The sequence below is a fragment of the Motacilla alba genome, chromosome 2, assembly GCF_015832195.1.
Source record: "Motacilla alba alba isolate MOTALB_02 chromosome 2, Motacilla_alba_V1.0_pri, whole genome shotgun sequence".
Lineage (NCBI taxonomy): Eukaryota > Metazoa > Chordata > Aves > Passeriformes > Motacillidae > Motacilla > Motacilla alba.
Window position 1 is genome coordinate 110,115,230 of NC_052017.1, and position 27,246 is coordinate 110,142,475.

Below are 27,246 nucleotides of genomic sequence, written 5' to 3' on the forward strand. Positions count from 1 at the left end.
ACTGGCTGCTGGAGATGAAGAGTCACATCTGGCACAACCTCCATAGCTTGGCATAAGCAAATTCCAAAGTGCAGCAGACATTCCTGTGCTGTGCTGCAGTTATGGCAAGAAGCTTAGCGTGCTCAGCTCTGTCGGCAGCAGCTACTTCTGGCTTGGGCCAAACAATAATTTGGAAATAACACTGTGAGCAGTGCAGACTTCCAAAGGACAAAGATAACAGGGTATAACCTCTAATTGCTAAAAGCAGTCTCATCGTTACTATCTCGTTATCCAGTAATGAAAAAGCTGTTCGGATACTTTAGGTGTTATCTAGAGCTAAGATCCGTTTTCTGTTTAATTTCACCATGTGGTCCACTGATACTACTGATATGAAAATCTTCAAGTTTTAACTACAAATAATATGTGGCTGCAGAATGGTTTCAGTTGATTGTCATCAAGGTGTCTACAAAAGAAAAGCACAGACTCACTACATCACTGCACTGACACCCGCAAGTTTGCAGGGTATGAATTTGTGCTTTCCACTGAGGGATCTCAGTGCTTTTCAAATAAATCTTTAAGCTCTCTAGCCTCCCCAGTTCTTTCTACATTGATTTTAACACAAAGACAATAAAGCTGCTTCGTTACGGAACCACGCACAAGAAAAATTATTTTAAAAAAAGAAACAAAAATCACTGTTTGAATACAACTTTAATACAAAAAGTTTATTTTCTCTATTAGTCAAGTTAACTGGTGATAAAAATAGTTAAGAGTTTTTTTCCTTTTTGGCCTTAAAATTCTGATCTGGTTGCCTCTGTGTTTTAGGGTACAGGTCCCTTGGCAGACAGGGTTGTAGATGGCAGTTCCTCACATCCAGGGTTCCCATCCTTCCCAGACTCTGCCAAGAATATTGGGGTCTGTTGCTTGATCAATGAGGCATCTCACTTGGGTCTCCTCCGAAAGTCCATCCTCTGGCTCTTTGGCTCTGATATCGTGATTAGAGTTACCACGAGCCACAGCTGCAAAATCACTATAAGCAGGCGACCTCTCATGGCCCAGGCGCAGCTCATCACTGAAATTGAGAACACAAAAATAAGCTTTTACTAAAAGAAACAAGCAAAAAATCTGAGATGGATTTTTAAATCAGAACAGCACTTGAAAAATAAAGCTTGAATTGAGATCAAGATGTGGAGGCTGCTCAAGAGCTGTAGAAGGCTTGGCCAGTGAAGACTGGTGGTTTCAGGGGTCCTTTACCAGTGGGTATTTACCACAATAGGCCAATCTTGTCAAAGGTCTCCAGCTGAAAGGATGCAGCAGTTCACATCCAAGCTGTTGATCTCTTTACCTGCTCTCCTGATTTGTGCCTATAACAAGTATTTTGCTGCCTCTTCCAGTTCAGCCTTGACCGCAAAAGGGACTCCTCCCAAGTCCTGCACTTTTCAATATTTGTATGGTTTTAAAACAGGCTTGCTTTCTTTGCTTTTCTGTCTTTCCCCTGATTAATCCAAAATGACTTTTTAAGAGAGGATGGAAGGGATTAATTGTACTTTTAACTGAACTTAAAAGACATTCTGGCTTGAGCCAGACTTGACTAGACTGACATAAATAACCTGAGAATGCCACCAGATTTGAATTTGATGTTTCTCATAAGCAGCTTTCCTCCATGCCTCCCCTACAGCTGGTACAGGTTCCATTTCAAGCAATCCTCCATCAGAAGCATATATTAATTTAAATATTATCCCTACCCTGAAAGCAGTGGAGACAAACATAAAGAACAGTGGGACTGAGAAGTATGAGATTAAGCAGCCTGACAGGGAGGGGAGGCATGTGTTGCCAGGAGCAGTAAAACTGCTCGGAAGGCCTGAGCTGGAGCAAGAAAACTCACAGGGAGATATCTGGTGTTGAGGCTGGCAGGGTGATTCAGAGAGCTTGTATGTGGACCAAAATGATTCTGACAGAAGGTTTGCTGAAATTTTGCCCAGTCTGTCTCTTCTCCTTTCCTAGCCCCCATTCTATCCAAAGGGAGCAAAATCTGATTCAGGAGCCTTCCAAAGCTCTTAGTGAAGCAGTTTAAAGCAGGAGTAGAGCACCTTACCAAGTGATTATTGCTGGATTGGCACCTGTAAGCTTTCTTCTGACATAGTTAACCTTTTGCAAAGGGTACCAGTTTACTTCAGATGTGTTTATTTCCTTAATCCATGTGCCTCCTTTTTTCAGCTGTCTTTGTTCAAAGTTCTAAGGAGAAAATATATTTGTCCTATTTATCATAAATCACACACTTGAAAAAAGCTTTTAAGCTGCAGATTGTAGCAAGTCAAGCCAGCATCTTAACTGCAGATACAGTGGAGGACAAAGCAGTGAGATAATATCTAACTTGCCTATGACTTTAACTTACAACTGAAGTTGCTGAAGTGCAACTAATGTCAGATTATTTTCTCTGTAACTATTAGTTTGATATATACAGTGCTGTTATGTAAATTTAAGAGGTTGAATGCAGAAAGTTGAAAATATTTATGCTGGTGCCATAAGTGGCATAACATGATCAAGAGTTACCCATGTCTTTAGGATTATCATGAAAGATAAAGAACAGTACATTGATAACACAGACATATGCTACTATTTTTTGTGCATCAATACAGAATTCTGTCATTTTAAATACTTTTAAGTTCAGTTCCTCTGAGAACTTAATAAAACAAAGAAAGTTAAAAGGAGTACTGAGAGTGAGCCTCAAGGAATACTTCCTTTTTCATCAGTTTTATTCTTATTACAGTTTTAAGAATTTTCACATGAAGAAAAATGAAAGAGGACAAAACCCCACCTTCCAGTCCAAAGAAGGCTCTTTTACAAACACATCCATGGTGCTGATGAGGAGGTCTGGATCTGACCGATAAGCCCTCAGGGCATGCACCATCACGCTGTAAATGAGTCCCCACTCTTTCACTGGCATCATCAGATTAACAAACTGGCGAGTCAGGCGAAAGGGCATCAACTCTGGTACACTCAAAAACTAGCCAAGGGGAAGGACAGTCAAAAGAAAACAAGAAGTAAGAAGACTTGGAACTGAAGGATTAGATGGGAATGTTTTTTCTTTTTAAGCTTTGAAACCCTCTTTTGTCACTTCACTGAAAATAACGTGCAAAAGTAGAACTGAACCAAGTTGTGACATCAAAACTCTAGTCATGAGTATTGAGTGACAGTGGCTGAATCCACAGTAGAACCATGTAAAACACCACCATATTGACTCTGTGGAGTTCTATAGCTCACTGCTTGTCTGAGAATATCTGGACTCACATATTTTATTAAACTGACTAAAAATTAACTGTAAAGATTATTTTGCACCAGAACAATGACAACTGAAGAGCATCAAATTTAGTACTGAGAACACACACGTAATTGCACATAACAAATGCAAAAGCTGTAATAAATCAGTTGAAAACAAATACCTGTGTGGCTGCACCAAAAGCATATCCAAAGTCTATTCCCACCATGCCTCCTGTCTCCTTGTTAATCATGAAGTTGGACAGATGCCGGTCTCCAATCCCAAGTATCCAGTGGCTGATGCACATCAGCGCGTGTGAGCTGGCAAAGTGGGAGCGCAGGGCCAGGAAGGCCTCGGGAGATGTGCTCATTTTCACAAAGGCTCGCCTTAACAAAACACAACTCGTTGTTGAATGCAGACAAACACCAACATTTGTTTCACAGCGCGGCCATCAGCAGCACTTACCGCAGCAGGTCTTCTGGAACGCTGCTCTCCCTGCTTTTGAAGGATGTGACTGCTTCTGTACGGCTGGCATTCCTGCAAAGTAATGGAGAAAGAAAGGTGGCTGCCTGTGGGGTTTCCAGCCCCAGACTGGGGTGACCCCGAAAGATGGAAAAGTCCCTCCTTCAACCCGTGCCTTCAAAGAAAGACTCAGTAGTCTTCTGTTGTCTGTTCTTAAGGTTGTTTATTGTTGTTTATCTAAAAGATTCCTCTCCTGAATTGCTGTGGCCCGTTCAGCAGCTCAGACAAAGGCACACTGCCCTCCCAGGGGGCTGGTGCCATCTTTTATATCATATATTACGTACTACATGTTTATACTTTTTCCCCAATGCCTACTATCTACATTGAATGGTGACTTTCTACTCTAAACCAATCTGTGAGTGCCAACATCACCAAAGACATGGAGGTTAGGAAGGAGAAAGAAAGAGGACAGGGCACACCCAAATCCCTCCATCTTAGAACCCCTTACCCCCAAAAACTTGGACCCCTGAGTACAAGGCTTAAAACCCCCCTGTACAGCACTCAAAAATCCTTCCTTTCACTTTGTGACTACTTCTACTATGCTATCTAAACTTGTGTGTGGCTTGTAATTCTTCACACAGAGTTGGTAATTTGCTCCACGGGCTAAGATCAAAACCCCACGTGTCTTTGGCTGCATGCCAGGGTCTCAGAGCCCCCTGCCAGTGGCTCTGGCCATCCAGGGCACCCAGAGGGATGTCCTGGGTCCCCACAGCTGCTGAGGTAACAGCCTGCTGGATGTTGGAAGTCAAGATACGCTCATGACCGCAGCAGCGTGCGGTGCTTGCTCCAGTAAACAGTACAGCAAGCCACAAAGGGCTCATCCCCCAAATTTTATCCGATATTAGAAGTGCTCCATCCTCCCTCTTTGTCCCAGCAGTTATTTCCAAGACTGACATTTCTAAATACAAAAGAGTATGTGGTTTTGTGTATTTTCCTCCAAATTACGTTGATGGGTTAAGTTTTAATAAAGCAATACAATCATGTTCTTTCTGGCTGGACAGTCTCTTCCAAGAAGAGGAATCAAGGTGCCAGTTACTGAGGCTATACTGACATTAGAGAGTAGTGCAGCAGAGGGGAAGCAACAGAACTAAAGAACTGGTGCTGAGGGACTCATGCCATGCAGATTTGGGGAAGGAGGCTTTGTCGTAGCCCATATCCAGTTCTGAATGCTTCTGAGAGCTGACATGCCGGGTGCTTTCCTCCCAGTCTACTTCCCTCTGAAAGGAGCAGTTGAGAAATAGAGGACAGCCCTTTGGTGCAGCACACTGAAGATGAGTGGGGGATGATTGTGATTTACTTCAAAAGTACATTCCAGATCTGAATACAAATATTAATTCAGTTCTAGAAGTCAAAGTTTTCCTTTAAAAGGCAAGACACTTGGTTAAGCAGTGAGCTTATAAGAAATGCTTATAAAAATGCTTATGAGCTTATAAAAAATGCTCTGGACAGTTCACTTTACCACCCACAGAGCCAGATCTAGGTAGGTGAGGAAATTCCTCTGAGAGGATGCTCAAGTTGGAACCTGAACCATTAAATATTCTTAAAATTCTCAGTGAATCATGGTGATTTTCTCTTCCAACTCCAGCAGATGCTTGGGCTCTGAGGCAGCCTACCTAACTGCATAATCAGGAACAAGACGCCTAGAAAATAAAGTTGAAGAGCAGCATCTGCTTCTAGACACTTTCTAAAGGAAGTGAGCAAGCTTCTGGAAGCATTCCTGTAATCTGGTAGGATTTTTGGCAAGAGGAATTCTGCAAAGCATCTCCAGGAAGACAAAACAGTAAAATGAGCAAAAATCAGCTCTAGCCATCATATCATAATGCAGATCATACTTTTTTTTTCCCCCCTGGAATTTCTAAATCTCTGCGTGTGTGCACACTCTAGCTTCTGTATTTCCCATGCAGTTCTCTTTTGAAACCTACCTGTACATAGCATGGTATCGAGAGATGCCCTGCGCTTTCCCACCCATCCTGGACAGCCACTCAGAATAGGTAGCACGAGGTCCTCTTGGGCTAGGGACAAAAAAAGAAGAAAAGCACTGATGATCTCCCTGTACGATCTCACCACTCTCTATTTGGTTATCCACAGGCTGTGTGCTGCTCTGACCCATGAGATTTGTATGCAAAGGAAAAGTCAGGAAGATACAGCCTACATTAATTTTAGCCTTGTTATGGGAATGAAGTTTATGCAGAATATAGGCTAATCCATTGCTCTCCCAGCTTTGAACACACTTCAGTCATATCTACAGAAGATGAGACATCTCAAAGGTATTGATTTATCAAGAGGTACTGTAAGTACCTCCAGAAGAAAGATCCAAAATAATTTCTCCAGGGAGGGAAAGTTATTTTTGACAGTCTTGTAGCCTTTGAGAAGCATTATGTAGTCCGCCACAGTACTTGCTGCCCTTTGTCCTTCCAAATGGGCAGGGAATGTGGGAAGGCAGTTTGGTATCTCCTCAGAGTGCACAAGAGAGGAGGAATGGATGCTTGAACTCGGGGTATTAATCCATAAGAAGCCAGTATTCATTAGTTGCACTGCTTATGAAATAATGTGATATTTTTCTCCCATCTTAACTAAATACATCAGACCTTACACTTCTACTTCCCAACTTAGCAGAGCAGCCACCTCCTCTCTTCCTTCCAAAGCATGTTTTGAGATACAGAATGCCATTTCCATTTAAGAAGCATTTATCAGTCATAGACTGTAGCCCATCACTTTGGGATAAAGGATTTCAAAAATCCAGAAAGTTGTTCCCCCCACTCCAACCAAAATTCTCCTTTGTGAGTGCTGTCACTTAACCATAGCTCAATATAAAATGCCTTAATTGTCTTGACTGAATAACATATGGGAAAATATTAAAGTCTATATATACAATAATGCAAAAGGTTTTTTAAAAATAAATTATGACCTGCTTTTAGAAAGACACTGATCTTTTACACTGTGCATATTATAAATTTCCTCCCCTCACAAGACGGTTCCATGTGAGTCTTCTTTCACTTTCCCACTCAGTGAATTGAGATCAACATAACATCACTGCTGTTCACAACACTGAATCAGACAGCAGTAATTCAGGAACTCTAGCAGTTCCTAAACTGCTCACAAATCAAACAACCATAGAAATAAAGACTCTTTGGAGTCCAACCGCCACGCTGGAGTTTCCTCCAACCTGCCCCATAAATGTTAACTAGTAAAAATAAATGGTGACAACACTCAGACAAACCCAAACAGAGATTATGTAACTGAGAACCACATTTGTAAATTAAACCACATTTGTAAATTCCAGGACAGAACTAGGCTGAAATGCCAGAACTAAATCAATTTTACAAATATTCAACCTGCAATTACAATCATGAGAAAGCAAAATAATTTATTCAAACCCAGCATTTCTATCAAGTCAGAGAAAGTGCTCTGTTGAGTTCTGTGCATTTGCTGCCAAGTTCCATCCCCCATCACTGACTCACTGCTGAACCCAGGTTCTCAATAGCTCTGCCTCTACTCCCTTCCCCTGCCCCTCATTGACCTAAGTCCATTTCCTGCCTGATCAAATCAAGAGATCAAAATCCTCTGCTTGTAAAATCAATCTGCTGATAAGGAAATGGTGATGATAATGACGTCACACACGATTATAATTATAAGTCTCTTGTTTAAACAAGCTGGGTGGAGGATATTCCAGCTACAATGGCACTCATTAAACAAACAGTTGCCAATTACTAATTTGGGTCAGGAAGTACAAACTGCCTCCTTGCTTATAAATGCTTTTCTTTTATTCTTTAATTAAAAAAAAAAAAAAGGAAAAAGAAAATCCTGCCACAAGACTGTCAGTTATCCAAAAACCCATTAGTAGTGGTTTCTATTAGAGCAGACAACTAAACCAAGCATCACCTGTAATAGCTGATATTTTCCTCTTCAGACATGCTGTTTTTAAGGAATTCTTTTAAGGTACAAGTATTTTCCAGCCACTTGATGAGTCCCAGTCTGAAACAAAGTAAGTCAGAGATAACAAGTAGCTCAGAGCTGAACTTTAGAGGAACACCATAAATGGGAAGCAATACATGCTATTGCCTGTTAAAAGAAAGTTAAAAGCTACCAATTTAAATATAATCTGAAAAAACAGTTTCCAGACAAAGCAATTTCAATGTTGTTTAAAAGGAAAAGGAAAAAAAAAAATTAAGCCAAGGCACAAAACACTCTCAATCTGAATGTGGCACGCAAACTTTTCACTTTCCAACATCCCAAAACTAATAGGTATTAACATAAGGATTTCTGTCCCTTAAGAGAAACGCCTACCTTGTTGTCATGGGGATGACCTGGTAAGTTTTCAACTGCATATTTCTTTGGCTACATGTAGCATCTTGGGAAAGGATAATGTTCATTACATCAAACAGCTGCTCAATGCGTTGGTCTTGTCGCAGGTCTTCACCACCTTTGACAAGGAAAGGATACTCCCGCTCATCGCTGCCTCGGATCGTGATACGTTTTGGCTTCCTCAAGGATTCCATCACACTTATCTTGGAAAAAGACAGGAAAAAGAAAAATATTTGTGACAGAAGACTTGGTCTTATGGAATCATCACTGGAATTAAGCATATCTGTCATTCCTAGATGACATAATCAAGTTACTCAATTATAACAGAAAAACAAATGCCCACTTGCAGTCCTTTGCATGCTGTAAGATGTGTGCTGTAAGAACAAGAAATGACCCTGCTACTGCCAAATTCTTCAACTGCTACATGGACACAGATTTATACCACACAGGATTTTGACTCAATCTTAAAAGCATACCCGTTCATCAAATCCAGAGATTTTTGCATGGTACTCCGGCAGTGGTTTCCCTTTTCCGTCGTACTGACCTGAAGTGGTAGTGGAAAAAAAATATTACTACATAGCCTGATGTTATTTTAAAGTCTGTTTAACACCGGAACACATATTCAAATGTTTTGTCAAACTGGTAGAATGACAACTATGAATAAAATATTTTTAAATGCGTAAAAAAGATCCAACATACAGTATGATTTTATCTCTGAATTACTGATATCCTCTCCTTGTTTAGCTGTTAGAATTGAGCTCTTGCTGGTTTCAGAAGGCACAACCTTTTTTGAACTAGATTTAAACATTATTAGATTTAAACAGTATTAGATTTATATATCAGATTTCCTGGAGTCAGGCCTTTCGAAAAATACTGAATTCTTAGGTAAGAGATATAAGCTTAGATACAATTTTAAAAATCAGGACTACAGCTTAAGAACAGATTTAAAGAGATAATGAGTGAACAGAATTATTTCAAGTAAGGCCAGATAAGGCTTAAGGCCAGAAAGAAGGGTCATATAGCCAATATAAGAAATAAAGCTCAAGAGCAACTTTCTTGTAAGGGGCAATTCACACTGAACAGGAACTTACCAGGAACCTCCAGTTCACTCCTCAAGAACTCAGCTTTGAATTCGCTCATCCATGGTGAACATTCTTTGAGGTTCCCAGGTTCTTTATGGGTTTTGATCATTTTTGAGTGGAGAGAATTCACAATTGCATCGAAGTCACTATTCTTCATATCCAACAGTTCTGAACCACCTCTGCCAAAATGATGATCCAGGTCCTTCCCAAAAGCCTAACAATCATTTATAGAAAGGAATCCTGTTTACACAGTGCTAGAAACTACCCAAGAGCACCAAAGGGGCGCCTTCCTATCTATCTACACAGCTTGTCTAGATATTAGGAAGAAATTCTTAATATAAACCAGAACAGGTTGCCCAGAGAAGCTGTGGATGCCTCATACCTGGAAGTGTTCAAGGTCAGGCTGGAAGGGGCCCTGAGCAACCTGGTCTAGTGGGAGGTGCCCCTGGCCATGGCATGGGTGTTGGAACCAGATGATCTTTAAGGTCCCTTCCAACCCAAATCATTCTGTGACTCTGTGAAATGTTTTATATGTTCTATTTACTACCGGATTTATTATTTGTGGATTTGTTACTACCTAGCAATAATTTTGGACATAGAATGCATAAACCCATATTTTGAAGTATTTTAAATACCCTGATATAGGAAAAGAGCAAAAGTTTTTGACACGGATCCATTTGATGAACAAAGTAAGTATTATCTACAAATAGTTAACTGAATTGACTTCCTGCATTCCCAGTTCAAGGTTCTAGAAAAACCAAATGTTCCTTCTTGGACTGGGTATTAATGGCTTGGAAAGATGTATTATTTTATTACTTGATCATTTTTCTACCAAGCTATAAAGACACAGCTATTTCACTGAAGAAAACGAAAATACAAAAAACATTATCCTTTTGAGGAGACTGCTACAGTCAAAAACATCTTTATCGCTAAATTTATTTCCAGATTATGAGCCTGAAGTACTCCATGTCAGTCCAGTGAGAGTCAAGAGACTGACACATAAAATTTGTTTTTTTCCCCAGAAAGGACACTAGAAATTATACAGTTATTTTCACAGCACAGGTTGTTTCTTCATAATAATGCATCATAAAATCAAAGACTTCAGAGCCTGTGCACCATCACCTTGACTCTCTTCTGCAGCTACTCTTTGCTCTCCCTCTTCCCTTTACCAGAGGGGAACAACCCTGATATCCCTCTCCAGCATCTCTGTTGCTCTTCTCTCTGTATCCTCTAACACTGCACATTTCAGCGTTTTAAAGAGCTGTGGATTTTTTTTCTTTTTTTTGTGTGGGCGCACATATAACCCAAACAGCCTTTGTGCTTAGGCCTGCTATGTCCCTTGCTGTGCATGTACCCTGTGTAGCAGCTCCCCTCTCCCTACCCCCATCCTGTCACCAGTACATCCTGCACATTCTTATCCCCCACTCTTAAGTTTGAAGTCATTATCATCAAAGACCCATCTTATCTCACAGCAACACATTCAGAGGGCTAGTGTGCCCCTAAACTCCCAATTACCCTTTCTGCTTCATTATCACCTCCCGACTCCACCTTACTCTCATCCTCCACCTTTCCCACTCATGGGGAAGGAATCTCCCTACAGACACCCAGGTTAGTTTATCTAATGCTAATGTGACATAAGGATGGCCACAACGGGAGACAGCTGGATGCACCCCGCCCTGGCCACGGGGCAATGCACACACAGTACAAGCATACAGTCAGGACCTCCTTCTACAGGAGTATCACTCTCCTGACCTCAAGCAATCTGCAGCTCAGGGATTTCTGGACCCGGGAGTGTGCACTTATATGTAAAAGCTCTTAAAGCATTGCCTCCTCTCCGTGCTATTGCCTGCCTGCTATTTGGAACCATGAAAGCACCTAATACCCTGCAGCAGGAGTTCAGCACCTAAGTGTGCACTGAATGAGGAAACACTTCTCACTGGTCTGAACCTGCCACTTCCATAGAGTATTTACTTCCTGGTCGGTGCTCCTGATAGAATCATACAATTGCTAGGGTTGGAAAAGACCTGTAAGTTCACCAAGTCCAACCATGGGACAGATGTTAAGAGCTTTACTGTATCTGGCACCAGTGCATCTTTTCCAACTGGAGGAATGCTAAAGTTGCTCGTGCAGTGGTTACTCTGCACCTCTGATTATTCTCGCCACTTTGAACCTCATCCAATTTTGCTTTATCTATGCTGAGAATACTGCAGACAAGGACTATAATGTTCAAGAAGCCAGAGCCAGAGAAGGCTGCTATGCCAATGTACAAATCCATGTTTAGTTCTCTATTCTTAATAATGATGAACATTTGTTTTTCTTTCTTGACTGCCCTTGAGTTTTCACAGCTGATGTTCTCAAAGAACCATCACAAATCAAGATTTTGTTCTTGAACTGCCACAGTCAGCTAAAATTTGCAGAATTACTATATGATACTCGGGTAATTACATTTTCTTGCCACATGTGTCACTTCATTTTCTATGCTGATTTTCAGAACTTTGGAATTCAGTCAGTTTTGTAAAGTCTTCTCCTTAATTCTTCATGGTCGTAAGTCTTCTGTGTAAGTAACTTCGTATCAGCAGCAAATCTGAGTAGTATAATACAGCAAAACTCCCTAAGGTGCTCATAAATCCTTGGCAGCAGGGAACAAAAAACAAAGCCAGATTCCCACGGATGATTAGAGGCTCAGGTCCTAAGAACCTGGCAACATTCAGGACAGGAGAGGTAGAAGCTGTGTAAGACAGAACATTCATCCCTGCAGGGCAGTTAGAAGTGGAAAGTGAACTATGTTAAGTCCATGGCTTCTAGCAAAGAAATCCCAGTCCTGTACTCCTGACTAGATCAAGTCCCAGCAAGTCCTGCAGCACCTGTAAAAGCTGTGATCTGGTTCCCTCTTTTGACTTTCTATTGCCTTCTAGAAAAGCCATGATGCCAACACTACCCAGTAACCACATATACCTGAATAAACCTTTTCCTCATCAATCCAAGGCCAGGAGTCTCCAAATTTCCGAGATTCTTGTACATTCCTTCATACATTTCCTTAAGCTTCTTTTTGTTTCTCTGAGGTTTTGACAACTCATTTCTGACATCCTCAGCCCAATCCTGCAAAGATAAGAAAACAGATGAGTACTGAGAAAAGATTTATTGACCCCTGCTCTTCAGTAGGCCACTCAGATTGCACTGGGGTTACTGTATTTACTAATAGTCAACTACCGTGTGTCTTTTGACAAAAAAAAGAGCACACAAAAGACTGGAAATATTTTCCTTTTGTTCTGTGTCTTGATAAAATATTTCTACTTTATTATGATAGTTATGTTTACTGCCAAGAAAGCCTCTGTGAGGCCAGGAGTGGCACAAAACACAGGACAAGAATCGTTTGGACAAACAAGTCAGAACATAGACAGGTATGCCCAGGAGGGAAAGGGCATAAGAACACAAGTAGTTGAACACGAGTAGTCCAAAATTATAAAGATGGCCACAAATGATAATTCCGTAAGGGTTTCAGAATGATTAAGGAAGACTGACCATGGGGCAGGGCACAGACCCTGAAGGGGAAAGCTGAAAAGGGCTGGAGCAGAACATCCAGCTGGCACAAGGGACGAGTCCATCACCAGTGAAAGCTGCTGACAGCACCTCGACATCATCATCATCAGGTGGTGCTGAGTTGAACCACTTCCTGTGGCTGTGGTGTCAACTGAACTGTGTCAGGCTCCGCCCAGCACTTGCTCTTCTGAACAGAGGAAGAGGAATGAAGGGGAAGTGGGGAAAAATACACTTTACCCTGAAAATCATTACAGGATTAGAGAGCTGCTCCAGGGAGTGAACAAAGTCTTTAACTACTCCTCCTCTATCCAACTTATTCTTGATCCTTTAAAAGAAGAGAAAAATACATCACAATGCAGCAGGAACTACCATCACCACCTTGCCTGCAGATAAGCAATGATCTAGGCTGTCTGCTATATACAAGAATCTGGTAAAACAATTCAGGTGTGGGTAGGTAAGACTCCCTCGGAATTCCCTCTTGGGCTGCATGACTGTTTATATGTTGATAAACATGCCATACAGCTCCCAGTTTCTTAATTATATGTCCCACTATGAACATAGGAACTTGGTGGGTGAGTGGAAAGCATGCTTGAAACAGACACAGGCATTGACCAGACCATGCACCCTGTCATGGCAGTTACTGAAGGGTGATACTGTCTGTGAAACACATGACTTGGTATTTTTATTTTAAGCAAAGATTTATTCAACAAATGTATCAAGTTTGAGAAAAAGGCAAAAAAGACACCCAAAATTCTAAGAGTGGTTCTACAGCATTGTGTCATAGAAACTGATTTTTGCCTGGGGATTAATTCAAGTGTTACTGCATGCCAAAAGGGACAAGGGAAAGCTTGTAAGAGAAGCTGCATGTTGCACACTGAATAAGCAGAGAACACCACAGCCAAGAGCTGTCATTCCCAAGATAACCTGCATCCATTTCACTGCCCTCTCTGAAGTCTGGTATGAGTGTCTATTCTATTTAAACATAACTCCTTCTTCTTGGTATTAGAAAGATGATAAATGTTCAATACCACAGAAATACAAAGAAAAAGGCGTTGCCTCTCTGTGGTCTTTTTGTTTTATCTTGGGAAAACTTTTAACTTGCAACAGCCTGGGGACTATATGTTGCCAACACTTCATAAGGTTTCGTGGCACCAACCTGAGTATGTCTGACACTGACAGAGCTGATGTACTGCATTTCTCTGAGCCTTTAAACAAAAACTCAAGACTACCCTCTAATATTTCTCGTGCTCACTAAAGAAAAGGGTTTGCATAGGAAAAATATACAAATCTGTCCACTCCTGAAAAAAAAACATACAGAAAAGCTACTCCAATTACAAATTCACCTTTCTACAAATTCCTTGTTCTTGCAGCCAGCTGCAGTATCTTTGAAGCAGTAACTTTCACTGCTGATCATGAAAGGGTAGATGAGTGCCTGGGGGTAGGTATTTGCAATCTCTTCAACAGTATGTTGTACAGCCACTGCTTCATCCTTGTCAAGTAGTGCCATCATCTGGCTAATCCAACCAATGAACTGCCAACAGGGAACCGAAGAAAGCTGCAAAAACACAGACACTGCTTTCATCTTTGGTCTTCCTCAAAAATATCAAACATAGCAAACAAACAAAATTGCTCTGTGGTGCAACCTGACAGAGAAATGTGAAAAGGAAACAGAGAATGTCAGCCAGGTGTGCAAAACGTTCCCCAATGAAGCACAGATTTAATTATTACTATTACTACTGTTACCATCACTACTGCTGCTTAAGAGGTTTTCCATCATAAAGATTTGCAGCCTGTTGATCAATATGAGGCTTTACACTCAAACTTGTGGCTTTTGTCTCTGGATGCAATACAATAATTTTTGATCATCACATATGAACAACTCAAAAATCTGAAGGAATTCAATTCCAACACCACTGGGTTGAAGTCTTGATTTGAGTAAAAAATGCCAGGAAGGAGAACACTGAAACTCCTATCACAGTTTTGTCCTTTGTTCATCTTTAAGCATTTCTAATAGAATTTAAGATCAGATTGCCAGTATTTATTTCACAGAAAGACAGAGGATAGGATAAATAAGTGGCTGCTGAACTCCCTTTCTGATTGAGATTTGTCAGCTTGTGTCAGGTTCTGTTTGAACTGTGTGTTTCTGTTTGAACGGTGTTTCTCCATGGCCACACCTTGTGCACCTCAGCCATTTCTGCTATTTTCTCAGTTCCCTGGAATAATGAATCCGAGTTTCTGCCTCACTTGAGTTCCTTCTCTCAAAGGGCCTGTTGCTCTGGGAGCAGCAGCACAATGACATGGGCTTGGAAAGACAGGCAGGCCAAGGCAGGAACAGGCATGAGTCACAGAGAAGGTCTCAGCTTATCTGTGCCACCACAGCAGGGAAGGCTTGTGGTACCGTGCCATGGAACGGCAATGGAAAAACAGGTTGTGGAAGGAAGGAAAGAAGGAAGGAAGTGGGAAATACAAAGGAAGACAAAGCTGTAGTAATCTCTGAAGTGAAAAAGGACAGGGGAAGGTGGGTGACAAGGAATGAGTCTGAAAAAGCTTCTGGCTTCCTGCATACAGGAAACACTCTACAGGAATAAGATACATTCCGCACCCTAATGCTAACCACCTTTGTCAGCCCATTTAGATTGCTCTGAAGGAGAAAAAAAAAAAAAAGACAAAGCATACCACAGTTGTTCTCCAGCAACTCTCAAACAAACATTTGAAATCTGAAAAATGATAAAAAGCTAATTTTCCAAGAAAAAATTTCTGTCCACATTAATTAGACTCCGTAAGTTACAAAAAAGACAAGGAACGATGATGGGATAAAATTTATCTGACTTCCCTGAAGCAAAACTTACCAGTCTAACCTCTCTATGTATCCCACCCCCACCTTTAAAATCCGATTTACAGCAACATTTGCTGCCAGAAAAATTGAAGCAACTAACCTCTCGTGTCACTAGACCCAATGTCTCTGCTGGATATCTTTCAATTATTTGGAGCAGTCTAGGAAATCTCAGCCTGGCTTCTCTAGAATTCAGTTTTAAAGCTTTTATCATTTTCTCCACCACAATAGCTGGGAACTGCTGCAGATCCACAGTGTTAATTTCTGCCAAGAGACATTAAACAAGAATTATCAGAAACACCATCACTTGTTCTATGCCTTTGATCATCTGAAACATTCATCTTTACAATTTGGTAGTTTTTTATCAAGTGTATTTTGTATTTTTACTTTGTTCTCCTTCCCATCTGTTTGAACTGCACACATCTGCAACACATGTACTTGGGGACTGTAAGGATTAGCTTTATCAGGAGGCTGCATCACTGCTGGTATCTTGCCTGCTTTAAAGACAAGGCTGCTGTGGTCTGGGAAGGAACAAGGGAAGCATCTGCTGGATATGATATGTTTATCACAAGTAAGAGCGAGACTACAAGTGATCCACTAGTACCAAAGCCAGCAGGGACAGAGGAGGTGAAAAAAAAGGCATAAAAATAATGCTGAACTGGAGGTCAAACTGCTCCACTGGAATTCAAGCTGTGCTGCTCATGGACATCTTGTGGGTACAGCAAAAGCTCATGGATCACAGACAAATACCCCTCACAAGCTTAGGAGAAATCCTGACTAACCAAGCAAGCCTTCCTCTTCCCTGCGCAGATACTGGTCACAGAAGCTGATCAAAGTCATGTATGCATCGACAACTCCCACCATGCCCACATGGTCCACAGAGCAGGACTGCACCTCCTCTTCAGACTTCCTCACAGCACAGCTGAAACACTGAAAAGCCTTCTTGTTCAGACCTGCCAGCACCTGAAATTCAACCACAAGAGGAAAAAACCACACATTAGTGCTAAAGTAGCATTGAACAATCCTTTCTGAAACTGGAACTTTGTAGCAAGTCTTGAGTGGATAAAACTTTAACTGTTTTAAGATGTTCCAAGCAGCTGATATAAAGGAAAAAAATCAGGATGTTATTTCTAGCAGTGATTTCCAGAACTTTAGTTTCCACAAATTTCAATGGGAATACATGAACTTAGATTAGTCTTTGGATATGTTAAGTGCAATTTTTGTCACTGCAGAAAAGTTAACGTTACTGGCACTTTTGGAGGCAGTTAACAGAAAATATAATAAAACTTTCAGGTTTTTTTCCTATTAAGACATATCTATAACAACTGTACTACAGTTACACTTGGAATTTGTATTAAAAAAGCATGTATCAAACTATTTTGAATCTGATGCCTTTTTCTCTATTATAACTACAGTAATATTCATAATACATTTCTAATGCAGCTTATGCAATGGGTGACTTGACAGGATTCTTTACAGAATCACAGAAGCATGAAAGTTGAAAGAGACCTTCAAGATCATCTGTCAAACTGCCAACTCAGCAGCACCACAACTACCCCTACACCATATCTAAAAGTGCCACATCCAAATGCCTCTTAAACACTTCCAGACATGGTGACACCACCACTGCCCTGGACAACTCACAGCAATGCCTCACCACCCTTTCATTAAAAAATTAAAAAAAAAATTCTAATATCCAATCTGAACCTACCTGGCACAACTTAAGGCCAGTTTATCTCACCCTCTCACATGGGACAGGGCAGAAGAGACCAACTCTCACCTCACTACAATCTCCTTTCAGGTGGCTGAAGAGAGCAATGAGGTCTTACCTGAGCCTCCTCTTCTCCAGGCTAAAAAAATCCCAGTTCCCTCAGCTGCTCCTCACAGGACTTGTGCTCCAGGCCCCAATGGCAAGGGGGTTGTAACTAGATGAAACTAGATGATCTTTAAGGTCCCTTTCAACCCAAACCATTCTATGATTCCATATGTAAGCGTCTTCATGAAGATGTCTTCATAAGTGGCTTTAGAAATTAGTAGATATAAGCCAGCAGTGGTGCTTCAAATTCTTAATCCATTTGACAGACAAGTCAATGCATGTGAGGCAACTGACAGCAAATGTAATTTTAGTTGCAGCACAGTCTAGTACCGTGTTCTTCAAACGCACACAAAATAGGCAAAGACAACCTGCATGTACTCTGTCTGAAAAAAATTCCACTTTTTTTCTTCCATTAAAATTACCTAGATAAAGTAAGTGTTATCAGTAAATATCTCTTTATCAAAGAGAACAGTCAGGGGGCATGAAGCAGGTCACAAATGCCCAGCTGAAATCAAGGGATTCTTTGAGGATTCCAAGCCTTGTCTCACCACTGTGCATGCAGATGCTGTGACTATGTCTTCCTCCCCCACTCAAAATGCAGGTACAGAGAAACACAAGAACATTCTCCTATTTAGAAAGGTTAGAGTGATGCCGAACTCCAGAAGAGCAAAACCTGGAAGAAACAGCAACCACAGCCTTGTTTTTTGCCTTTTCCCCCCACCTTTCTTTCTCTATCTGGTGTTGCTGGACAAATCATTGCTAATAGCAGATAGGTTTCACATGCTCTGTATCCAATAGCAATCACAACCTACCGAAGTAGTAATCTGTAGTAATAATGACACACCGAAATATCTTCCCCTCTCATTTACCTTTTTAGGGTTCTCAAGGCTTTCTCCTGATATTAGCGATATCTTTGCAGCCTTTTCTTTCTCAATTTGCTCAAGGCACCTTGGATCCTGACTAAGAGCATTGGCCATGATGTGATACGTAGTACCCAGAAGAAGATTCTGGTTTCGGAAGGCCATTATGTTCTTGCTGAGATAGTCAGGTTTTGTATCTTCTGTTGGAATTCAAAAACAAAAGCTGGTAACTGGACAACAAAGCAACTTTGTAAAGTAAACAAGGTGAAGCAAAGGCTGTTACCAAGCAGGGAGATGGTTTTCAACACGGAGAGCACGCGCTCAGGACAGCTGAGGTTGCGGCTGCTGCTGTGAGTGAAGCGGCAGTAGGCGTAATTCCACCTCACCAGCCAGTCCTCCCTCGATCTGGCTTCCCTGCGCAGGTCTTTCAGGAGCTTCTTGGCCACTGCAAAGCTGTTCTGTATACAGATTAAGAGAATTTTCAGACCATGTATCTGAAGAGGCACTAAAACCTGCCCACAACCAAATTAGGGATGAGAAGATTTAAGTAACACAAGTAGAGTTACAGTAAGGCAAAGAGATGCTCACTGCTTGCCGGGTCTCATATTCAGAACCACATTTGTGCTAATGGAGAAGTTTGAATAGCAAAAGAGAAGAACAGAGGTTTAAACAACTGAGAAAATCACTCCAGCTGCAAGAAGCATTTAACTGCTCTACAGTACAAATACATATGGGAAATGCAACTTGATTTAAGATATCATTAAGAAAATCACTTATGTTTGTGTAAAATTAAAGGAAATCTTATTTTTCACTTACTCCTTCAAGAGTGTATAGTCAACAAAGCAATAATGTTATATTTGCTTATCAGATTACTTAAAATAAACTCTTGTTAATGACTGCAGATTTCTGCAGCATCTCAGAAGATGGGAGACCTTGACTTGATTATTCATCTTGTCTCAGGCTTGAAACATCAAAGGCCCATCATCAAAAAGGCTGTTTCAGTCATTTCAACAGCCAGATTCAAACAAAAATTTCTAAGTCACTTAACTTTAGTTCTTTGTTAGTGTTACCTAACAGCAGTAATGAAAACTGTGGAAAAAAAAGAAATCCAGCATTGCTGATTGAAGTAAATTATACTAATTCAATCAGAATTCATTTTCTTGTACAGAAGAAATTATTTGTAAATAAGAAGCATAATGCTTGATTGCAAGCACCCCTTCCATTAAAGACTGAAATATTTCAGATACTTTATCTGTCCTTTAGAGTGTCCAAAACCATCTGTGGATGAAAGGGGACTTGAGGCACATTTCCAGTAATGACAAATTATCATCAACTTTGTAATTAACATTTATCCTTTTGTTTCTTTCATTGTGGAACTGACTTTCTTAAGCTTTCAAAATATCCTGGACTCCAGGGTCAAAAAGGAACAAGGTTTGCTCTGGCAAAAGGGTACCAAAGCCTAAAAGGCTTTCTCAGCTTTTTCTATGTATTTTCTCAGCAAATTGGAAGCTATCAGACAATATATTCACCTGTTTCCTTGCACTTTCTATCATCTTCATTTTCATATTGAATTTGCAGCTTTTAATCATTGAGTGAATGCTTTCATCCTGTTGATCCACTTCCATTTGGTCACCAGCACTGTATTGTCCATCCACCTCCATACTGTCATTGGCCTCATCCGAGGGAAGTTTCTCCTGCAGTTTGTCAAGGAAGAAACACCTGCACAATAGCAGGGGTACAGATCACTCTAGTATACATTAAAGGAAATTATTGCTCCAAAGTGTTGATCTGCCTAACAGCAAACAAAGCTAATAAAAAATGTCAAACTACAGCTGAACTACCTTTAGCAGGGCTAAACACAGGCCTCAGAGACTGGACACTCCTAACAGGGACCATGTTGACCCTAAGAGCATTCAGGATCTTGAACTGACAAGATTAGTGTTAGAAATAGTCCATTATAGAGTGGGTTTTTTTGTTAGTTATTTCCTTTGTGTAAGCTACAGTCCATAAGGTTCACCAAGCCGTAACTTGCATTTCAGCTTCACAGCTGTGCAAACAAATAAGAGTCTCAATTATTTAGTGTGAGTGCCAGGCTGTATTTTATGTCAAGCTGCTACTCAAATATGTATCACATCAACACATGCCAACACTGAAATCTGTGTTGCAGAACAGATCAGCAACCACACTCATCTTCTGAAAGGCAATTGCCATGCTGAATCCTGTTACTCCACAACTAGTCCTATCTAATTTAATAGCACATCTCATTCTGTAGACTGCTACTCAAAGCAGAGGACAGCCTACACTCTGAAGTGGCATTTGGCACATCCTTTGTTACTAATTTAAGTTGAGACCAAGGTTTTCTAAAAGCACATAAAGTGTTTAAAACCCTGACAACCCTTCAAGTCATAAATGTTTTGAGACTTTTTTTCAAAAGTAAGCCATGCCATGTATTCTGCCTAATACTGAACTACAATAAGCTGCTCTGTAGCCATGTTTTCCTGACACCAAGAGATAACAAAAGAAATCACAGAGCACAGTATGCTTCAGCAGAGCTACTGAAGAAGTTATCACACAGGAAAGGAGGACTAATCTAGATTTTCACTGGAAGAATAAACTGGGACAAAGACAGACACTATGGCAAAGACTTTAAAATGTCAAAAAGCATTCCAGTTTCTTCAGAGCTAATCCAAAGGAGTCTCCAGAGAGCCTTTGTTCTTTCTAGCAACAGCTGCACAACAGAAGTCTCCAATTAAAGCAGTGGTCATTAGCTTTCCCATAAACAGGTGAAGCACTGAGAGTGACAGGGCTGGGCTTGTTTTGTATGCTCCCTCGTTTTGGAAATGCCCAAGTATTTTTATTCATAACTGATTGGCCTTTTGGGTGGTGTTTCATTGAGCTAAATGCAGCTAATCTACTCAATTACAAGTGAATATGTTTAAAGGGCTGCTGAAATGGGCCAGCGTACACAATGCATATAGTCACTGAGGCAAGAAAATTATTAAACTAACATCTATGTTTCCCTATCAAAATACAATTTATTCCCTGGCCATTTCTCAACCTCCTTTTGCTCCTCTCCACAAGTTAGTCACACAAACTCCCCAGTTATATTGAGAAAGCTACTACCACAGTTAAAAAAAGAAAAAAAAAGTAATACATTGGATCAAACCCCTCCCATAGAAAAACAAGCAGCCTTAGAAAAAGCACTTCCTGGAACTCAACGGGCAGACAGAACCTAAGCTAACCCAATAATGCAATTTTACCGATTTGTAATGATATCATCCCAGATGTTCATAGGATCCATTTTAGCATCTGGATATCTGCTTGTCCAAGTTCTGAGAAGTCTCTTAAGGGAAGCCTCTGAAGCTAAGTTACCTAGAAATCAATTGAGAACATCTTAAATGCATCTGAAGCCAAACAGCATGAAAATGGGCTAAATAAAATATAGTCTAACATTCAAACCAGAAAACTGCAATTAAGTAACCTGCTTGCATCTCTGGGCTTGCACTAAAAATGCTATTTAGTCATCATCATATCACTTTTGTTTATTGCTGAAGCACAGGGGATTCTGTAAGGATGTCTGTGTCAACTGCCACTGGAGATCACCACCAGGTAGCTTCCTTTCCATATATGAACATGCTGGAACATAGTGGAACTGCTAACTAAATTTAATATCTAATTTGGTTTATGCACATAAATGTGTACTTCAGGCCCATGCCAGTAGACGCAATTTATATACCACATCCATGTTTTCATCTCTGCTAACTGCTATTTACTACCAAAAGTTACTCCAATAAAAAAAGCTTACCTTAAAACTTTAACTGACACTTTCAAGAGAGGTGCTTAACTCTTATGACAAGAGTTATGCTGATTAAACTTTGCAATAGAACACAAAGTTATGTTCAATCCTATCTTACAAAACTGTAATAGGTCTTACTGTCAAGAAGACAGTAAGAAGAAATTCCAGACTTATGCTTCTTCAAACAGCAGTTCAGACATTCAAAGTTCAGTAAACCACAATTACTGAATACAAAAGGAAAATTGCTTGAGAAAAAAACCCAAAAACTTTACTTCTCTTGGTCATAAAATTGATGAAATCCTGTATTTCTGTCAAAGCTTGTACAGACTGCAGTTTGGTCATTCGACTTTGATATAACAAGGAATCAATGCTGGAGTAGCTCTGAAAAGAAAGGGACAGAAGAAAAAGACAGAAATCAAAGACAGAATTTAAAGCATGGCTCTTTTTTCAGTGCTCTACAAATTATTGATCTGATGCTTTTGTACGTTATGCTTTAGAACCCAACCTCTTACAAGTAATTTAATAGCTGATAATCAGAGAGCAACTCAGCTTTGGACAAGCACAGAGGCATATTCTAGCTGCAGTTCCTATCCTAGGTTTGAGCAAAGTCCTACAGTCTAATCAAAACACAGTAATGGATAGAATTTGTAACTTCCCAATGCACCACTCTTTGCAAGCTTGTTCTGGGGACAGGAAACCCCTGAAAAGATGAACAAAATAAAATTTTTATTGTCTGCATGAACAATTAGTCTGAAAAATGTATAAAAGATAAAATCAGCAAAACAAAAACTAAAACAGGAGAATGCACTCCACTGGCTCACTCACCTTTCATCACTGCAAGCAGTGAATTTAAAAGAAGTTTTGTCACCTGACATGGAAGGCACTGAGTGTTTCTCTTGAGAGTATAATCTAGCAGCAGTAATAGCAACAGTAGTTTCATTGTTCCAGTTTACACAAAAGAAACATACCAGAGATAGAAGACATTATTACCTGCATGAAGATCTGCATGCCATTGCTAATGTAGTATTTGGCTCTGTCAAAATCATCTTGCAGGATGTACAGGAGACTAAGTTCTTGGCTGTAGTGCATTTCTATAATGGCTTTCTTCTGTTCTGTCTTCATTGCCTCATCAATAAAGGTTAGCAAAGTCTGGTCATTCTCCCCACTGAGCAGTAACTTCAACTTACTGCGTATTATATAGGGCAGATACGTCTCCTACAAAGAGAGAACACCGTTTTTATTCCTAGGAATGGAATATTAGATGATCAAATTTTTTGTTATCAGTGGCAAATCAAATAAATATAAAAACATTTTGAATTTTTTAAAAGCTATTTTTCCTTTTGACAAATTCCTATTTGCTAATGAATCAAAACAGCCTTTTCCTATAGCTCAAGAAGTTGTTACCAAATTTTAGTAGTTGCAAAATCCATGCTTTGGTAACTCTTAAAATAGGAAAAAGATCCAAGTGAGAAAAGCAACAAAAAAGACTTACAAAAGGAAGAAGGACAATAAAGCTGGTCCTATGGGATCTGTCACAGACTTGAGGTAAAAATTAAACATGAAAATGAACAAGCAGAAGTAATTGTTTCAATTTTTTAAATATATTGGACTCGCCACTAATTTCCATACTAAAGTAACCCAAATAATGTAATTGATTTTCACCTATAACCTCAATACTGTAGGACATCCCTGAAGAGATAAAAATGGTGCAGTATCAATGAAATAATTTCTAAAAACCTGAAAAAATGGATCATTCCATGTTTTGCTTAGGTCTGGAGGTTTTCCACTATCAATATTAACAGTAGCACAATACTCCAGAGACTTCCACATTGTGAGGTGGTCATAGCATTCCAGAGATGCAAGTTCCCAGAAGTCCTTCTCTGCTTCTGTTGGCTCTCCATCTTGCCAGTCTTCTTGGGAGAGTGCCTAGGGAATGAATTTGGAGGGGAGAATAGTGCCAGATTCCAGACAAGAACCTGTTTCACTCCTAAGTCATGAGCAACTTAACTGTAATTAATTCTCATAAAAATATCTATCCATTTACCAGAGTGTGACAGCAACATTAAATGCAGAAAATTCAAGCTTGGCAGTGTTTATACATAAATTAATTTCAGGTAGCTACCTTCAGAAAACCAACATTTTTGAAGAGTGAACATTTTAAAAGAAGGTTAGAGATCTGTCTTCATTTTTATACACTGCAACTCATGCCATGAACACATGCAATTTGTTCTCTCATGGCTGCAGTGTGCCCATGTGTTTTTATTTGCCTGCCTAGATAATTGCACTTTTTTCTAATTTGATTCATTTTAAGTCATGAGAGAATTACATAACAAAAATATCTTGTTGTAATTTTACCTTATCATAATATTGAGCTGCTTCAGCATAATCATTCCTTGCTTCTGCCAACAAAGCCTTCTGTGTAATTTCCTTAGTCCCAATCTTACCACTGAAAATGCCACGAAGGGCATCATAATCCCCAAGGGATCTGTATAGCCTAGTAAAATTGAAAAGAGAAATCTTTTAAATAGCTCAGCAGATGTATATCAATGCAAACAGAAGCTATCTAAAAAATAATTCAATAAGCACTAATACTACCAGCTTGAAATAGTAAATTTTTAGGAAGCATTTCTTATGTAAGATCAGAAACACATACTTAACTACATGAACTTCATCTTGTAGGGTAATAGCTGAACTATGGAAACTCCTGCAGTTGAAAAGCTGTGAAGAAGATGTTTTTTCAACAGTCTGACAGCAAAGAGTGCACAGTTTAAAGTCTAACTGCTCTCACTGACAGTGACAATTTCTCAGTATTAACTGAGAAAAAATTAAAAGCATATCTAATTCTAAAAGACAGACTAAAAAAGAAATCCTACAAGCCATAAAAGCAGAGTTCTTCACAGGGCAAACCTAAGTGGAGAGTAAATTGTCAAACAAGAATTTACTTAGCAAGTTCAATCCATCTGATCACATCTGGGGGCAGCTCTGTCCTCCCACGCATCCTTTTGGACGGGGGCTCCTCCGCAGGGGACAGAGCCATCAGGGCATGCTCCAGAAGAACGATGCCCATGGGCTGCTGCAAACTTGCAAGGCAGCTCGTGCTCACATTAGCTGAGTCCAGTTCCAGAAGCTCTCTGTGCTGGTAACTCATTTCCTGTAAAATAAAACAACAGGTGTCTACTTGGTGTAAAACTATACAGATTTGGTATCCTTTGTCTTATAGTGCAAGCTTTAAAATGGAAATAAGCCATTAGGCCTCCAGAAGTTCCCAATCCAGGGAAAACTGGAATATTTTCCTTCTGTGCTGTTGCTCTTTGGACAGAGAACAGTACAGAGTAACCCCATATACTTTGGCTCCAAGACATGGGACAACTCTCTGGACAGAATCACAAGGAAAGTGGGGGAGAGGTAGATGGACACATTGACAGCCTGAACTTTTCCTTCTGTTTGTTGGCAGGATTTTGCCTGCTACACAGCAGCTGTGCTTCACTTAGCCTGTTCAGTGGTGCATTCCTGCATAAGCCAAAGGCACGATTTACCACGAAGCCTTCTCTGAGCTGGAGGCTTTCTATCCATGCACTCAGCCAGTTTTAGGACATCACAGCTTCCTGTTAGACTCCTCTAGTACTGTACTCGTCTACCCCTACCTGATTTAAAGACATGACAATATTTCTCTTTATCAGATTTAACATTAGTCCAACTACAGAATAATCTCTTCTTCAGGGATAAACATTCTTGTTTAGTTGAACCTTTTTTTTTTTTTTTAAATACTTAAATCACTATTTTAAATACAGGTAAACAAATCAAGAAGGCAGCATGTTTATTAAATCCAGTGTTAGGTTTTTCCTGTGTTTTCTTTTCCACTAAAGAAAAGTCACAATAGTATCTTAAATAAACAGAATAAAAAAATTTACAACATGGAAGAGGTGTAGTATAGCTTTCATTACTAGAAACAGCACCGTGTTTTAGAATAAAAATTAAAATCAGATTCTTGCAACACAGCATGTTCAAGGATACTATGTGAAAAGAAACCACTGCTCAGAAATTGCAACAGGAGACTGAGAACCACCAAGTTACACTTCTTTGATAAATGACAACCATGACAAAAGCAACAGAAGAGGCATCTGGCATAAGCAAACTCACAACACAATTTGTAGAGTTGGGACTCAAAAAATCCACAGACTCTTGTAGCTTCCTAAGTCACAGACCGGTCACACCCCAATGAGGGGTTAGCATATATATTTTAATTACTATTAGGGCAATTTCAATTAGCTGCACACATGTCCCAGACACATTCCTTGACTGCCAGCTTTTAGTGGTTACATCAGGAACACTGAAAACTGCACAAAATCTAAAACCTTAAGAACAACTTTGCTAAGGTAAGACCAAAAGCCCTTTCTCATACCACAGGAAAAAGGGTAAGAACTGTGCAAATGTAAGGGTATGTGCCAAGAATGAATATCCTCCCAAACTTAAAATTTACAGACATCATCCCACATCAAAGGAGGTATCTTTCTATTTAGTGCATTTTGGTGACTATTTGATCACTTATCTTCTCAGAGGAAATGTCCCCTGCTCCATATGCAATGAGCACTGTCTACTTGCACCACATGTTCAAAGATTAGGGAGAATAGCATCCAAGGTGGCCTGGCAGCTAAAACATTTCTAAGGCAATTATATGTTCTTCAGAGTCCAAGCATCTCTTCGGAGGCTATGGAAACTTTTGTCATGGAGTTAACCTCTTGTAGTATTTCAGCTGGTCCTTAATCTGCCCTGAAAGTGAATTCCAGAGCTTCACAGTCAATTTTAACATTACATGTGTAGACAAAACCAGCTCTTCTAACCCACCAAGTTACTCTCCTTATGGGATGTGAACCTGTAGAAGATTAAAAATTCAAACAACCAGAAGTAAAGAGCAGTAAAGCAGGAAGCCTTTCTGAAACCAGCCCGTATTTATTATGCTCTTGGTATACAGGCAAGAAAAGCTGTACTTCCAAATGGCCTAGCCACTAGGACCCACACTTGTGAGTCAAATGAAAGCCTTGACACTGCTGTGCTCTTGCTCACACTCTCCCAGCCTGCTCTCTTGATCATTGCAAACTCAATTCCCTACTGGGAGAAAACTTCCTCTCAGTGCTTGCAGGCTGTTTGGACTTCATGATATTGTACTTTTGTTATTGACGAGGATGACATGAAGATGCTCTTATTGCTCTTACAAAGTCCGTATTTTTGATGAAAATTGAATTTACCTACTTCTTCA

The 27,246-nt window shown here is 40.1% G+C and overlaps 1 protein-coding gene across 2 annotated transcripts in view; it reads right to left on the reverse strand.

The window, feature by feature from the left end:
• Window positions 1-674: 674 nt before the first annotated feature.
• Window positions 675-27,246, reverse strand: part of PRKDC (protein kinase, DNA-activated, catalytic subunit) — an 82,021-nt gene continuing 55,449 nt past the window's right edge. For both annotated transcript variants that reach the window (XM_038160717.1, XM_038160726.1), the window contains 24 exons: window positions 24,932-25,140; window positions 24,345-24,483; window positions 23,727-23,915; window positions 22,980-23,204; window positions 22,262-22,370; window positions 21,454-21,565; window positions 19,723-19,912; window positions 18,477-18,651; window positions 18,203-18,393; window positions 16,300-16,480; window positions 15,621-15,781; window positions 14,028-14,239; window positions 12,922-13,009; window positions 12,100-12,243; window positions 9,154-9,358; window positions 8,539-8,606; window positions 8,045-8,265; window positions 7,640-7,732; window positions 5,680-5,769; window positions 3,701-3,772; window positions 3,420-3,621; window positions 2,795-2,983; window positions 2,072-2,211; window positions 675-1,048 (listed from right to left, as the gene is read on the reverse strand). In XM_038160717.1, coding sequence (XP_038016645.1) covers window positions 844-1,048; window positions 2,072-2,211; window positions 2,795-2,983; window positions 3,420-3,621; window positions 3,701-3,772; window positions 5,680-5,769; window positions 7,640-7,732; window positions 8,045-8,265; window positions 8,539-8,606; window positions 9,154-9,358; window positions 12,100-12,243; window positions 12,922-13,009; window positions 14,028-14,239; window positions 15,621-15,781; window positions 16,300-16,480; window positions 18,203-18,393; window positions 18,477-18,651; window positions 19,723-19,912; window positions 21,454-21,565; window positions 22,262-22,370; window positions 22,980-23,204; window positions 23,727-23,915; window positions 24,345-24,483; window positions 24,932-25,140 — 3,810 coding nt within the window. In that variant the 3' untranslated portion in view covers window positions 675-843. The remainder of the gene's footprint in view (window positions 1,049-2,071; window positions 2,212-2,794; window positions 2,984-3,419; window positions 3,622-3,700; window positions 3,773-5,679; window positions 5,770-7,639; window positions 7,733-8,044; window positions 8,266-8,538; window positions 8,607-9,153; window positions 9,359-12,099; window positions 12,244-12,921; window positions 13,010-14,027; window positions 14,240-15,620; window positions 15,782-16,299; window positions 16,481-18,202; window positions 18,394-18,476; window positions 18,652-19,722; window positions 19,913-21,453; window positions 21,566-22,261; window positions 22,371-22,979; window positions 23,205-23,726; window positions 23,916-24,344; window positions 24,484-24,931; window positions 25,141-27,246) is intronic.